The sequence below is a fragment of the Eleginops maclovinus genome, chromosome 18, assembly GCF_036324505.1.
Source record: "Eleginops maclovinus isolate JMC-PN-2008 ecotype Puerto Natales chromosome 18, JC_Emac_rtc_rv5, whole genome shotgun sequence".
Classification (NCBI taxonomy): Eukaryota; Metazoa; Chordata; class Actinopteri; order Perciformes; family Eleginopidae; genus Eleginops; species Eleginops maclovinus.
In genome coordinates, this window is record NC_086366.1 from 3,194,394 (window position 1) to 3,210,843 (window position 16,450).

General features: G+C 44.0%; 1 protein-coding gene across 1 annotated transcript in view; it reads right to left on the minus strand.

Annotated features, from left to right (window-relative positions):
* The window catches only part of LOC134880335 (calsyntenin-2-like), a 260,050-nt gene that overhangs the window by 18,811 nt on the left and 224,789 nt on the right, over positions 1–16,450 (minus strand). Inside the window, exons 9-11 of the mRNA XM_063907247.1 lie at positions 10,726–10,888; positions 3,816–3,982; positions 2,214–2,362 (exon numbers count right to left, since the gene is read on the minus strand). Of these exons, the coding sequence (XP_063763317.1) occupies positions 2,214–2,362; positions 3,816–3,982; positions 10,726–10,888 (479 nt within the window). The remainder of the gene's footprint in view (positions 1–2,213; positions 2,363–3,815; positions 3,983–10,725; positions 10,889–16,450) is intronic.

Sequence of the window (16,450 nt, forward strand, 5' to 3'; positions counted from 1 at the left end):
GGCATATCTAGATACGAGTGTAAAATAAACTGAAGGATATAATACACATCACCACACACACACACACACACACACGCACACACGCAGACCAGTCAGCAGTCTGTGTGAAAAACGTAATACAAACAACTCAAGCTAAGACGTCATCGGCATAATGTAATCTGATGATTCTGCTTCATCCCCATTAGCCTCTGCAGCACACACACACCAACATGCACGCCCACGCCCACACACACACACACACACACACACACACACACACACACACACACACACACACACACACACACACACACACTTCCGCAGTGCCCACGGCCGTACGTCAAACCCAACAGGAGGGCGGAGCGGGACTCCCGCGGCGGAGCTGCAGGGGTCTCCATATATTTAAAACAATCATGAATTTGAATAGTTTAACCCCCAAGGGAGGCTGTTTCCCCGGCCAGACTCCCGCCACCCCCACACTCCCTACCTTTCTCTCTCTCTTTTTATACATCTCTTTCTTTCATTCCTTCGGCAAAATCCAAGCAGAATATTTAATAAAAAAGGTAGAAGCTGGCCCCCGGTGGAAACAGCAAACAGACAGTTGTGCATTAAAGGGAAAGGAAAGTAACAGCTACAGCAAGATACAAACACTTTACTTTAATAAATTGTTAGTTTTCAAACTCATTGACGTTGTTTATCAGAAAGAGGGAATCTAAAAAAACACTCTTGCTTTTGCCAAGCTCCAATAAAGCAGTTTAACTTAAGTGTGTCAGCACAATGTGACTACTCAGATATTTTACGTATAGGAGAACCAGCCTTTCATGAACCATATTCAGGCAGCAGCCTAACAATGAAACACATGAGCACATACTACAGTTTAAAGAACCAGAAAAATGCCCCGTTGTAGTTTAACACACACAGTTAAGCTCACACACACTATGTTATAAGCATATGGGTTAACCTGCTGAATTAAAACAGAACAAATGAACCAAAGAAAGAGAAAACCAGGAAGCAGATTCAGGCAGTCACACTTGAAGTATTTGCCGATACAGAACAGAACAGCTGACAGAGGAGCGTAACACCTGATCCACTCAGATGTTACTTCCAAAAGAAGTCAGATTTTTTAGAATGAGATTTTTTTGAAAAAATAGTCGTATTTAAAAAAAAGTTGAAATTTTGAAAATAAGTCAGAACTTTTTTTTCCCGAATTTTGAGGAAAATGAAATCGGATTTGGGGAAAATTTGTGAGAATTCTGAAAAAGTAGAAATTTGAATAAAAAGTGACAATTTATTTAGAGATTTTTGGGAAAAAAGTGAGAATTTGGGGGAAAAGTTTACATTTTGAGGAAAAAGTCAGAATTTTAGATTTTGAAAAAAAGCTAATTTTGAAAAAAAAAACAGCATTCTGAAAATAAGTCGGGAATTTGAAAAGACACAATTTAGAAAAAATGTCATAATTTTGAGAAATAAGGTACATTTTGATAAACAAATCTAATGGAAGAAAAAATCAGGAGACAAAAAGTATGAATGTTTAAAAGAGGATGATTGGCCACATTGGCTCTGGCTTTGTCCGGAGGTAACGCAATCAACCTTCTACAGATGTCCTTGCTAACTTATTTTACTGTTAGGGGAAACGTGCCCCAGCCTATTAACAGACACAGAGGGACAACCGGTATAGAAGACACTGATATTTACCATTATTCTGCAACAGAGAGAAAGACATTCAAAGATAGCATGCTCTGGGTTTGTTTTGATTTGGGAAATAAGGGACATTTTGAAAAGAAAAAGGAGACAAAAAGGTGTGAATTTTTAAAAGAGGATGATTGGCCACATTGAAGGTCTCATGAAGCAGATACAGCACAGCTTACAGAGCAGATCCTTTAACAACAAACACTATATGCTCTCTTTAGTTCTTTAGTGACAGTGTAATCCTGCTAGTAATCCACAATATTTTCAAATGTAACTGTAATCTGTATCATGTCCTGATTACCTAATCCCGTCATCTGTAATCCTTTACCGCCAGACAGAGACAGAGAGAGAGGTGATGGGATCAACGCATAGGATATGAAGTATCAGTCTGTGATATTGTGATAACACTTGGTGTCGAGGTGGGATAACACTCCTCATATCTGTGCGAGGAGACGCAGAGAAGGTCGGTACAACAGGACAGGGGTGTCGTTATAAAGTGTAAACAAAGGATCAAGTGTAGGGAAAGAAGGAAAGGAGATACGTACTGGACGGTGGTGGAGAGGTGCAGGCGCCGGATGCCTGGTGTGGGAAACTGACGAGAGTTTATGTAGGCAACTTTCCTCACAGCGGTGTTCATGTTTTCCAAGTCCTCTCCCTCCATTACCAAGATGGACTGAGCCGGGTTGAAGTGGAACTAGAGGACACAAAGAAAACAGAGATGTGAGACGGATATATACCGGAGGGTTTCGTGGTGCTTTGCCCTCGATGAAGGCTGTTCTCTGCATAGAAGAGTCACACTTGTGGTAATAGTTGGATTAAATATGGCTTAGAATGTGTCACAATTATTTGGGAGATGATTTATATCATATGCTTTTTAAACAGTCAAACCGGGAGGAAAGAAATTGCACACATGAAGGAAAGGCAACACTGAGTTCTTGAGGATATGATTCTCCTCACAAGCATCCTTCTGGAGGAGTGTGTACTGCCGGGTTTGATGGCGGGATCTGAGGCTCTTTTTCATTTAAAGGGGCTTTAGTTGTCTCCCATTTTTGAAAGCTGGCACTCAGCAGCAGGGGAGGGTACTTCAGCGCTCCATGGGGCTCTCCATGCACACATTTTCACCTTCACAACCTGCCATCAGTCGCTGTCTCCTCTCATCTTCTGTCGATATACTCGCCACCTATACCTCCCTCCCCTCCCTGTAATTCTGCTCTCATTGTGCTGTGCCAGCTCTGAACCTGCTTGGCTAAATGCTGTCCCTTCCCCTGGAATTTTGGGAGCCAGATGAGTGTGTGGCTAAGGAGAAAATGAAATAGCTCTTGAAAGATAAACTGCACTGGCCCCGGAGAGGTTGTCCTCCTCTCCTCATCGCCTCTCCTCTTCTGAAAAGGCTGGCGAGGACCTCTTCGCTGCACCACGGCTCTGTGGAGCGAGCAGCAGGAGAGAGGGAGGGAAGAAGAAGAGGAAGATAAAGGAGTTTGAGGAGCTGAGGATTGGCTGGGTAGGGGGTCGGCTTTGAGTCTACACAAACCCATATCCATCTTGTCTGCCCTCTATCTCCCACAGTACAGGGAGATGGATTAGCTGGGCTGCTGGAAGTGGGGTGGGGGGCGCGGGGGCCGTCTGAGGGCTTTCAAAGAAGCCAAATGGTGATTTAGAGGCGTAGTGTTTCTGTGTCAACTGGGATCAAAGTGTGTGTGTTTTCTCACTAGACTCAGGGATATTGTCCAAGGGACTTTTGCGGAGAAGTTAGATTCCACTTTTGGTAAATATAAACCTTCTGTATGTCCAGCAGCCCATTAGCTTAGCTTAGCATACAGATTGCTCTGGCTTTATCCGGAGGTAACGCAATCAACCTTCTACAGATGTCCTTGCTAACTTATTTTACTGTTAGGGGGAAACGTGCCCCAGCCTATTAAGAGACACGCAGGGACAACCTGTATGGAAGACACTGATATTTAACATTATTATACAACACAGAGAAAGACATTCAAAGTTAGCATGCTCTGGTTTTGTTTTGATTTGAATCTTGTGAATGCATATCTTCTTTGTTCGATGTGCATGAAAAAGTAGTACCTCTATACTTGAGTAGATGTACTTTTATATGTCCATATAAAACTGAAATGTACGTTACAATAAATGAATACCTTTATGTTTTTATCCAGACTCTCCAGGGAGTTGATGTCCAGCCCCTCTTTGCACGCCTGCAGACAGGAAATGACTTTCTGACTCTCGATCTTCCCCGGTCGGATGGTGAGTCCGGATAGGCTGCCCCGGAAGTACTGAGTGAACCACGGCTTCGTCACCTCACCACCTACACACACACACACACACACACACACACACACACACACACATTTAAAAAAGGCAGTTTGGGACACCATCAAGCTGTATTTGCTTTGGTATTACTGCACCCAATGTCACTTAGTTTTTGATGCGTGCAAAAGAACAAAACGTTCCGCTAAGGAAATAATTGAAACATCTACAAGATCAAATACACTGCTGCTCTAATCATTCTTTGAAATCATTCAAATGGTTCTCAAAAAACCTCTGTAGACAGTAAGCACCATCTTGTTTGCCTCTGTTAAGTTGCATTGAAAAGTCGTTCATGCTCTACAAGATTACACAACTGGCAGTGACCTTATCCGCTCGGTAATTATGGCTCCTGATGACTGCATTAGCTATAATTGGCGTTAAGATGCTTGTTTTGTCTCTCCTTTTTCTGTGGCTAAGCGGCAGGGGGCTGCTGTAAGAGTGGAAGTGTAACTGAGCCAGCCCAACCAGGATATAAATGTAAGAGTAAGAGAAAAGTCAAATCATTTAAAGGATGTTCTCTGAACTCCTTAAAGGCCAAAACCATTTTTTGGCCTACTCATTGTCTTAAAGGTTACCAGCTCTGGATATCAAAACTTATCTCCTGACTAACTCTTCCCTTTTGTCACACTGTGATCCACCAAACCGTCCAAAGTGCAGAACATTTGAGGATGAATTAGCAAAGATAGCTTGAGTGCATGCCGAGTAACAGTCTATCTATAAGTGTATCCATCAAGCCTTTTAGCACACTCCGATTGGATTATTAGAAAAAACCATAAAACCTTGTATTTCTGTAATCTTTTCTTCACTTCTCCATTGGGAATGCTTGTCCAGTAGTCTTTATCTAAAAGGGACAATCTGAATGCCAGTTGCTGTATGTTCAATGACTGTATTTGTTATCCCGTGCACGTGTTTAACTATGGATTTAAGAAGAGACACTACCTCATGCAGGGGACAATGAAACAAAGTCTACTTTCGGGCATATGTATATTGCAAAAGTGGTCCTGAATGCTGCCCCAAACTACCCTCTAAGCCAGCTGGTTCACCCAAAATCCTGGATCTTCTCTCACTTTCTTTGTTTTTCTACCTGGCCTGAGAAGGACCCCCATTTTCCAAAATGTAACGCCATGATGTTGCATTGAGTTGCCTCCCAGGTGCATGCAGTTGCAGGAAGATATACATTAAGTCCATGAAACAGAGTCCATGAAACAGAACAGAAGAGAATACTCTTCTCTACAGTAACTGGAGTTGGGGGAATCCTCAATTTAAAAACCCTTTGTTACACTTCATCAGACTTTGACCCGGGTAACCATAATTCCTGGTGGATGGTTCAGACACACTGCTCTAAGTGATGAACCCAGGGTCTTAAAGTCTCCATCGGAGCAATCAGAGACAACGCTGGAATCACTTTATTACGCCCTGATTTGCTGGGGTTAAAATGTATGAGAAATGGGCCGCAGTAACTGCAGACACTCAAGACAGAATCATCCCAACAATTGCTGAACTGCGGGTACAATTTACACCGTGGCCAGTTTGATAGAGCTCCTGTATTCTGCAGCAGAGTCCTACTGGTTGTGTGATTTACCCAACCCCGTGGTTTCTCAATTGCTTGCATGAGTGTGGGCCGATGGAAATATGGAAGCAGCTGTAATAACATCTCACAGCTTAAGTGTAGGTTCAACACCTACACTTAAGCTTGCGCTAAATGATTTCCACTTTTGAATGACTGAAGGTTTGGAACGATGAGTTATTAAACCAAAAACACAAAGTCAGGCGTAAACTTAGTTTGTATCTACTCTATTGTAAGCTGAAAGCATTAATCTGTCTGACTGACTACACTACCTGCAGCCGGACCTTAGCTTTAGCCTACTATCAAGCTAAAGAGCAAGCATATCATGACTTAGACATACTATGCAGGATTACAAAGGACTTTTAAAAGTAGCATCCTATGTGTAGTGAAGTATATTAGTGCAATTCTGCATCTGTTTATATTTCTGTGTCTTCTACCTGGATAATCAACTAGTGAGGAAGCTAACCTTTTGACATTATTAGCCTCAGTCTGTTAGCACAACATCATGTAGTATATGTAGCCATCAAGTGCTTATTTAGGGCTGATTTCAAAGGATTGTTGTTAAGCTGGAAACATGTAAAAGTCAGACAGAGACCTGAACATTTTATTTATCTCATTGAGCTAATGTTAGCCGAATGAGCTAGTTAGCTAAAGCTGGTCAAATCGGACACTGACGGTTGTTATCGACAGCTAGAAACAAGAAGCATGGGGCCATTGTTTCAAAACGTATTATGGATTCAGACCAATAGATATGCTACCATTATCCTCACAATGCTCACATGTGCTGTGCCACAATGGACAATTTGACAGGCTTACCAACAGTCAATAGCTGTGGTTTTTGTTTTAGTCATTCTGTATAAAGGTACGCATATTCCATGTCAGCAGTGAGCCCCTTCACTGAAATGTAAGTTATCCATCTCTTGTTTTAGTTCAGTTTAATACCCACAGCTGCTTCACATGTTCAGAAGATCTCCTGCCTTAGCGCTCGCTGACACCCTTTCAGGTACCAGGGCAGCAGAGTCTATCTTATAAAACCACAAGAACACATTTGGATTCGAGTAGAAAAGCAATGCCAAATCCCTTTCGTTCCTCTTCCCTATGCTTCCCCTGCCCTCCCTCCTCATCTCAGTTACCATTTCCCCTCCCTTCTTCCTTGCCCTCTCTCTCTAGATGTCCACCTATCCCAACCTGACAGATGTTATCAATTTAGGCCATGGCCAGAGAAACCATTAAGGGTCCCAGACAGACAGTCACAGGAGAGGGGGGGATTAGCGAGACGCTGCAGAGCGAGAATGATATGGGTGATAAAACCGCTGATCATTCCACTTTACAGAGGCTGGTTGTTACGTGGTGTCAGCTCTCTTTGCTCGTAGATCTTCACTCTCCCTTTTCCTCCGCTTTATTTGCGTCAATTCCAGAAAAACTAACAGATGAGACAGACGAGGCATGGGATCATTACCTGAGGGTGAAAGAGATACCTGTGTCAGGGCCTAGGTGCCTGTATTTCTTTATTATACAGTTTATATGCAGATATTAATGGGTTTCTGCTTAACTGAATCCGGATCTGGAAGAATATTGAGCAGAACCAGGAGTTATCACGCTCAGCGGGGTATGGATAATGCCCACTAAATGTCTCTTATCTTTGCATTGTATTGTGTATTTGTAATTTATTGTTTTGCATGATTGAAATCATGATTGGACCCAAGTGAAGAATGAAAGAGGAAGAAGGTATAAAAGTATATTTAAAACAACGTGCTTTACTAAGTCAAAGCTGGTACAAGAAGAAAACTCAAGGAGCAGGAGAGGTAAAAGAAAAGGAAAGTAGTACAATGAATAAGACCCCAGGAAGACTTGCAGAACACAGGAAAGCGGACGAGGAAAATCCAGAAAAATCCAGACAGGAAACTTGGCTGATGCAGAGTGAAGTGCAAGTAAGACCAGTTCCTTTCCCAGCACGGTACAAGCCAGTAGCATTGCAGATTCAGGCAGCTACTGGCACCAATGGAGCGGAGGAGCAGTGTAGTGTTACTATTGGGTGAATGTGTTGGATGGACTTCACATTGTTGTGAATCTGCTGAGGGAAGCCAGAGAGGCAGAGCAGCAGTGTGTGATTACACAGTAGAGGAATAAGAAGAGGTGTGTGTCTTCCTCGCTGCCTCACTGTTGCACACTCCTGAGCATGGACACTGTGCGCTGGGTCACAGGGTAAATATAGGGTGACGGTGTGAAAACTGCAAAGCCAGCACTTACTCTCAGAGGTGAAGCAGGGGGGGATGGCTGGGTGCAACCCTTCATTTGGAGAAAATGAGAGAACAAATGTGAGAATGCACTCTTCACAGCTGGATAATTCACTGCGTGGTAGTTACAGGATTGGCCCACTAACAAGTGTATCTTGTGCATCACAAAGAGAGGAGCAACCCAGAAGTGTGGCTGAAATAATAACGAGGCAGATTCGGACTGTTCATGCAGACTGTGTGTCTGTTCTGCTGCACGACACATGCATGTGGAGTATTATTGTTCCCTTTCCTGTAGTGTGTTATATAGGTTTTGGTGCATGTAAATGGTCTGCAAAGGCTACAATCCCTGTTTTCCCTCCATTGGACTCATTTGTTTCCTTCTAGAACATGATGAAATCAGTACAGTATGTACTACTTGCTCTTGTGTTGGCTAGCAATCATTTTACGTGATTGTCTAAGGGGGCGGGACATCTCTTAGCAGTTGACCAATCACAACAGAGCCGGCCAGCTAACCAATCAGAGCAGACTGGGCTCTGGTTTCAGACAGAGGTTGAAAAGAGGTGCTACAGAAAAATAAAGAGCTTTTTGAACATTAAAGCATGGAGACAGACATAAAACACCAATATGAACCTGAGAATGAGCAGGACATGTTCTCTAAAATATGATAACTTTGTCCAAAATGTTGTTGTTTTTTCTTGATTCTCTTTAATCACTAATACTTCCCTTATAATAAAATCAGATTCATGTGTTAGCCTCCCCTAATGACAGTTTGAGGCTGGTCTAATTACAGATTTAACTGAAGCCATTACATTTTGTGCAATTAAATTAAATGGAAGTCAAATTTGCCGAGCTGACAGATCTTTTTTATTTACCTAAAATTATAACTTGGCATTTCTGTGCAACACTAGCAGTGCAGCAGGAAGCAGAGACAAAGCCATCAGTTCCTCAAACGTTGAATTTCCTTTCATCGCTGCTCTGAGAACACAGTGAAGCTTCAAGAGCCAGTTACAAAACATGTGTGCCATCAACACACTTGACACTCAAATCTCATTATGTTGAAAAAAAGCTCATCTTTTGTGGCGATTGGCTTATGTTGATAGATCAGTATCGCCGTAACATCTCTTTACTGAGGCTCAGCCCACAAATACAAAAGCAGAAAAATAGTCTCTGAGCTCTGTTTGCTTTTCAAGGCTTTCCTAATCCATCTAAAGGCTTGCAGTGTTCAATGAAAGGATAGAGGAGGAGGAGGGGGAGGGGTTGGATGCTGCAGATGAAAGCGATACGAGATGACCTGCTCCAGCACAAAATGCATCTTGACTCTTTATCTGAGGCTGAGCGTCGCTGAGCAGCCTCATTTGGTCCATCAAATCAACGGTAAGCTGCAAAAAAAAAAAAAAAGGCTCCCTTTCTTCTCCTCTTGTGCAATTAGTGGCAGCTATCACTTTGGAGTGCTTAATTGTACGCTGGTTCAAGTGTTTGTCAGAGGCAGACTTTGTGCTCCTGTTAATGACATAAATGCATATGCTGACAATACTTTTGTTAACAGCCAGTGCTGTAAAACTATACTACGCTGCTGCAAAGCAGGAGCAACAAATGCTTACTTTTCTCTATTTAATTAGAGGTCCAAACTGCAGCACTTGGTTTAGCAGAAATACACCCAAAACGTGTGAACAGTCCTCCAGATTGTGCTTTTTCCCTTGTGCAATTAGTGGCAGCCATCACTTTGGAGGATTGTTTAATTGTGCGCTGGTTCAAGTGTTTATAAGAGGCAGACTTTTTGCTCCTGTTAATGACATTGTTCATTTAATGCCACAGAACACTCCACACTAAATGAGCTCATAGGTTACAATACTTCATAAACATTATGTTCACTTTGTTAGGAAAAGTGGTGGGGACACTTTTTTTCACATTTAAAAAAGAACACTGATGCATTTAGCGCTCCCCTAAACAATACCTACAAAAATACATAATATTACGAGACTTTATTTGACAACCAGTGCTGTAAAACGATACTAAGCTGCTGCAAAGCAGGAGCAACAATTGCTTACTTTTCTCTATTTAATTAGAGGTCCAAACTGCAGCACTTGGTTTAGCAGAAATACACCCAAAAAGTGTGAACAGTCCTCCAGATTGTGCTTTTTCCCTTGTGCAATTAGTGGCAGCCATCACTTTGGAGGATTGTTTAATTGTGCGCTGGTTCAAGTGTTTATAAGAGGCAGACTTTTTGCTCCTGTTAATGACATGGTTCATTCAATGCCACAGAACACTCCACACTAAATGAGCTCATAGGTTACAATACTTCATAAACATTATGTTCACTTTGTTAGGAAAAGTGGTGGGGACACTTTTTTTCACATTTAAAAAAGAACACTAGTGCATTTAGCGCTCCCCTAAACAATACCTACATAAATACATAATATTACGACACTTTATTTGACAACCAGTGCTGCAAAACGATACTACGCTGCTGCAAAGCGGGAGCAACAAATGCTTACTTTTCTCTATTTAATTAGAGGTCCAAACTGCACCACTTGGTTTAGCAGAAATGCACCCAAAAGGTGTGAACAGTCCTCCAGATTGTGCGTCTTCTCTTGTTCAAATAAGGTGTAAAAGTCTTCATGCACGCTATTTTTAGAGCATTTTAAACGAAATATCCTAATGCAAAGAGGTTGGGACATGTCTCTGGTGTAAATTAGGCCTATGCTTGCTTTAAATATGATTTTTTTTTTAATGGAGGCTTCAGGAGATGCATTTGCAAAAGCCTGGAAAGAGTGGACTTCATATATTTCCCAGATACGGACTTCCTTTGCTTGATTATGTTTCTCTATTTTCCCTGCTGTACTTTCTTCCCAATATACCCCATTATTTTACTGGATATAAATAGCTTCGGTCTCAGGCTTTTCACTGTGTCGTCATCATCATCATGATAGCGCTCACCTTGCCAGCAGGCGCCGACTGTGAGCTGCACGTCGATCTGTGACGGGTGGATGGGCCAGTCGTCCGTCACCAGGTAAGGGTCGTAGGTCACTCCGTCCACGTAGAGCGTCACCACCGGGAACTCCACGTTGATGACGTAGTAATGCCACTCCTTGTCACAGATCTGTTAGAGACAGAGAGAGAGAGTCGTTAAGGGATATGTCCTAAACATCTTGACCTACTTGGCAACAAACCCCCAGCCTGATTCTGATTGACTTATAGACTTCTACAGATGTTCAGAAGCTACAGCCAGCAGTTGATTAGCTTAGCTTAGCATAAAAGAAGCACACATAGGTAAAAACACATTAGACTTGCACCCAGGAGTCACAAGCATTTTTACATCTATTCTAAGCATGTGAAGTTTAAAAGCAGACTTGTTTCCCATGTGCTTGACGCTCACTCAAATCCATTAGTACATTAACCCACTCCCAAAAAGTGCTTGACTGTGCCACTCCACAGCATGCTCGACCATTTCAACCGTCTGCACAAGCCTCCTCGTGTCTGTCTGTCTGTCTCAGAGTACTCGTCCCTCCTTCCCCTGCTTCAGGCCGTGCTTTACCTCAGCAGCGCTCACTGGGGCCGTGCCTCACCTCTTCTCTCGGCTCCTCTGATGTAACCTGCTGCAGCCGTTTGAACACTTAGCCTTGCGTAACCTCCCTCTCTAATGAAGAGCGGCTCCACAGCCGGGCTTATTAACACCATGCTAGCAGCAGCAGATGGGGCTCCTAATCAATCCGGTTCATTTTTTCGACTGCTATTTGAGGTGTGAGATATACAACATCTGGCCTGTTGGTGATCATCCCGCACAGCTGCTCGACACATATGCAGCATGTCGATGTGCTGGGTCGGCGCTCAGAATCAATGTGGGGATAATCTGATATTGGATCTGATGCTGGCTGCAGATGTGATTGATACTGTTGGGACTGACTTTGATGGGCTAGTTAGGATGTTAGGACACACATAAAACATGCTCACAAGGGAGCGCTGAACCTGCAGGGCCTGTGCTTTGTGTGTAGAAGTTTTGATATGAAGTGTCGGGAACATATTGATCAGCTCTTTACCGTGCCTGTTGCGTTCTTCAATGGCGTCGTTTATTTTTTCCCCCCAATCTGGTTACATCTCATTACTCATGTGCCAGGTATAAGACCTTTGCATGAACACACACTAATCCTTCTGACATTTACACATTCAGACTGTCTCCTCCCCATGCTCCGGCGCTTCTTCTTCCCCGTCTCTTTGCAGCTCAGTATTTCAAAGAGAGCGCGGCGGCCCCATGTGGGATCTGAGAGCCTAGTGGGGGACTTCTTCGTGCGTTCTTCAAAAGGGGGAGACGGCGAGGCGCTCCTGCCCAGGAGGAAGCTCACGTTGTCGGGCCGGGGAGTCAGTTGGAGATCTCTCTCAGGGATTCGAAGGGAAGGGAAGGGGAATTATGAAGCCACATGTGTCAATCCTGTTTGTGATATTCATGGACAGGATTTCGAGGCGTAGTCGTGGGGAGGGGGTTTGCAGTTTGGTGGGCTAAGGATTGCACCACTGCTTTTTGCAGATGATGTGGTCCTAGTGGCTTCATCGGTCTGTGACCTTCAGCACTCACTGGATCGGTTCGCGGCCGAGTGTGAAGCGGCTGGGATGAGGATCAGCACCTCCAAATCTGAGGCCATGGTTCTCAGCAGGAAACCGATGGATTGTCCACTCCAGGTAGGGAATGAGCCTTACCCCAAGTGAAGGAGTTCAAGTATCTCGGGGTCTTGTTCTCGAGTGAGGGAACAATGGAGCGTGAGATGGGCCGGAGAATCGGAGCAGCGGGAGCGGTACTGCAGTCGCTTTATCGCACCGTTGTGACGAAAAGAGAGCTGAGCCAGAAGGCAAAGCTCTCTGTCTACCGGGCCATCTTCGTTCCTACCCTCACCTATGGTCATGAAGGATGGGTCATGACCGAAAGAACGAGGTCGCGGATACAAGCGGCCGAAATGGGATTTCTCCTCAGGGTGGCTGGCATCTCCCTTAGGGATAAGGTGAGAAGTTCAGTCATCCGGGAGGGACTCGGAGTAGAACCGCTGCTCCTTCGCGTTGAAAGGAGCCAGTTGAGGCGGTTCGGGCACCTAGTGAGGATGCCACCTGGGCGCCTCCCTAGGGAGGTGTTCCAGGCACGTCCAGCTGGGAAGAGACCGAGGGGTAGACCTAGGACCAGGTGGAGGGATTCTATCTCTTCGCTGGCCTGGGAGCGCCTTGGAATCTCCCAGTCAGAGCTGGTTGATGTGGCCAGGGAAAGGAAAGTTTGGGGCTCTCTGCTGGAGCTGTTACCTCCGCGACCCTGACGGAAAAGCGGGAGAAGATGGATGGATGGATGGATGGATGGATGTGTCAATGCTACTTTGTAAGAGGTTGTGACTCGATTAAGAACGACATGGCTTTAAGAAGAGCGATTTGAACATCAGCATTCTTGGTGTAAAGCTCATATTTTGTTGATATTTGATTCTCAGCTTTTTTATATTGAAAGAGGTGCAGTGATCAGAATCTGGTTTATTGCCAGGTACGTTTACACATACAAGGAATAAAACTAACGTAAGGCTATAAATAGCAGTGGCTCAGTCCGTAGGGGCTTGGACTGGGAATCGTAGGGTCACCGGTTCAATTCCCTGCACAGACTTGAAATATGGAAGGTGGACTGCTACTTGGAGAGGTCCCAGTTCAACTCCTAGGCCCTGCTGTGGTGCCCTTGAGCAAGGCACCCGACACCTCCAATCCCCCCTCCCCATTGCTCCCCGGGCGCTGCACAATAGCTGCCCACTGCTCCTAGTACTAGGATGGGTTAAATGCAGAGGACCAATTTCACTGTGTGTGATCTGCTGTGTGCATGTATGTGACAATAAAGAGGGTTTCATCCTCCGATTCTAAACAAACTACATCATGGTGGCGTGGCTTCACAAGCGCTAAGCTGAAGGTGGCCAAGGTTCGGCGTTCAGTCGTCCCATTTATTCACTTGTTAGCAACCAACATTTTTTATGACACAACTTTGGGGTAGCTGCTGACATGCTTTATGTCCGAAGAACATGATGAAATACTTTCGCTTGTGTTAACCACTGAACTTATCTCAGGCTTCTGACCAAAAACACGTAAAAAAAACCACGTGGTGGTCAAAATGTGGTAAAACTGCTCAGTTGTTTCCGGGTTTTAGGACCTGTTTCTGCACCACTCTATAAGTAAGTCAGCGCTCTTAGTAGTGCAAAGCCCGATTAACACAGCATGAACTTAACACTGCAGAAACTTGCCTTTCAAAGTCAGAGAAATCCTTAAATGAACGATTTTGAAACAGAAACAACTTGTTTTTTTAAGTCAGGTAACATAAAGGGCTTTGCTTTCACCATCAGACCCGTTTGGTCTTTCTGATCTCACAGAGACCCAGAAGTCAGAATATTATTTTGTCCTCTTGGTTGCAAAAGATCAAATGATATCGAACACAAGGTACGGATCATGTGTTATCGAGATGAAATGTTACGCAGAAAAAGTCATTTTCTTGTGCCTAAAAACCTTTATGTTTTACCTTTAAGATTAAAGAGAATGTTGGCACCCTGCAAGATATAAGATTCACCCTGTGCACAGAAGATATGGGTCTTGTGGGAACGAGATAAACATTTTTGATTTACTTTTCACGACCTCATAGCTTCTTATCAACCAGCAGTGGTTTCTGATGCATTCAAACAAGATGTAGAGATTGCAAAGAACTCAATTTGGACAATTCAGTGGTCGTCAGCTCGGGGGAAACTTTCCGACCAACGAGGAGTTGAGTGCAGGCGATGGAAGTTGCCAGAAGTTTGCCATCTTGACAGAAAAATGATAAGAGCCGGAGAGAACAGGTGCACTGCTATGCATGGGAAGACACCAGCTGGACAGAGACACTTTGTTGGTGTGTGTGTGTGTGTGTGTGTGTGTGTGTGTGTGTGTGTGTTAGGAGGAATCGGCGTCCGTTACAAAACGTCAGGACTGGAAGTACCTCAGAGACCCATCCACTGTGGCACAGGCTCAGTAAAAAAACTCACAAAGTAGACGTGGTTTGTGTCAGAAAGAGCAAGGCGGCGATTCCACAAGGATACGTCATTTTGTACGAACACCTCCCCGCAAACAATCACGCATACAGGAACCACATCAATCCAGAGCCATTAGGTCTCAACTCTTCAAAAACTTCACAAGTTAAAGTTTAGAGGAGCAGCTCTTGCTTATGAAAGCAAAACCGAAAGTTTCTCTATTCCCCCGTCCCTCCACAGACGGAAGAAATGAATGAAATAAATAACTACACAAACAAAGCAGAGGGGGAGGACGGGAAACATCAGGAGGACGGAGAAAAAGAAAGCGAAAGAGAGAGCGTGAGAGAGGTGGAGAACGGAAACATCACACATCAAAGATCCCTCGTCATCTCTCGGGGGCACTCGGTGGCGAGAAGAAAACACAATTGGTATCTGCTTCCCTCCGTCTCACTGTCTCTTTCCGTCTGAAGTTTATTTTGTCTCATTTTTGTTATTTTCCTGTCTTTCCATTAGAAACCTGACTGGGGGAGTTGTTGCCTCGAGTCCTTTGGAGTTGAAAGTCTTTAGGAGATCTGTCACCCAATCCAACCTTCTGACTTCAAACGAGAGATGGAGGAACGAGATAGGAAAAGGTAGAAGAATGAAGAGGGAGGAGGGGATTTGAGATTGGATGTTGGCAGTGGGGGAGAGGAGGGGAGTAATGGAAGGGCGGATATGAAAGGAAGTGAGGAAGGAGAATAGGACAGACCAAAGTGTAGCCTCGCCGAGACACAAGGCTGTACATTCTGTTGTTTATTTACATCCGCATAGAGATGTGCGGTGATGACTTACTTTCCAGGCCAACGCAGAACATTTCTAAAAGGGCTCCCTCGACACAGAGCAATGGGATTTCTCCAATAGATTTTGGATTCCTGCAGAATCTGTGACAATCACACGTCATGGATACTTACATCTTTTGTTGAGCGGGATAAGATCCACATGTCATCACTACCTTAATGATTTTTTAAGTGTAATTGCTATCCCTAATAGTAGAAAGCAAACGTCAGACTGTAAAGGAACTACATCACAGTCACATGACTTCACTTCACGGCTAAGCTAATGGCTGCTAATGTTTGCTGTGATGAAGTTTAGTAGTACATATTCGTCACTTACTACCATTTATATGCTTCAGACATTCACCAGTGGGGTATTAATTGACATATCTTACGTCTTTATGAAGAATACAACTTGACAAATGTCTTCTGCTTGTGTAGAAGAGCACATCTCAGGATCATTTTCAGGTTCATATTTGTATGTAGTGTCTCTCCTGGGACATGTCTCCATGCGTTAATGTTCAAAAAGCTCTTTATGTTTCTCATACTGCCTGTGCTGCAGCACCTCTTTCCACCCTCTGTCTGAAACCAGAGCCCAGTCTGCTCTGATTGGTTAGCTGTCCGACTTTGTTGTGATTCTTCAACCACGTAGAGATGTCCCGCCCCTTAGCCTACCAGGTACAATGTGTTGGAGCGCTAGCCAATAGAAGTGAGAGTGTTACATAGTGATGTCATTATGTTACAGAAGTAAACAAAGGAGTCAAATGGAGGTGGAGGCAGACCATTTACATGCACCAAAACCTATATAACACACATCTAACAGGAAACACATTCATCAAATCCATGACT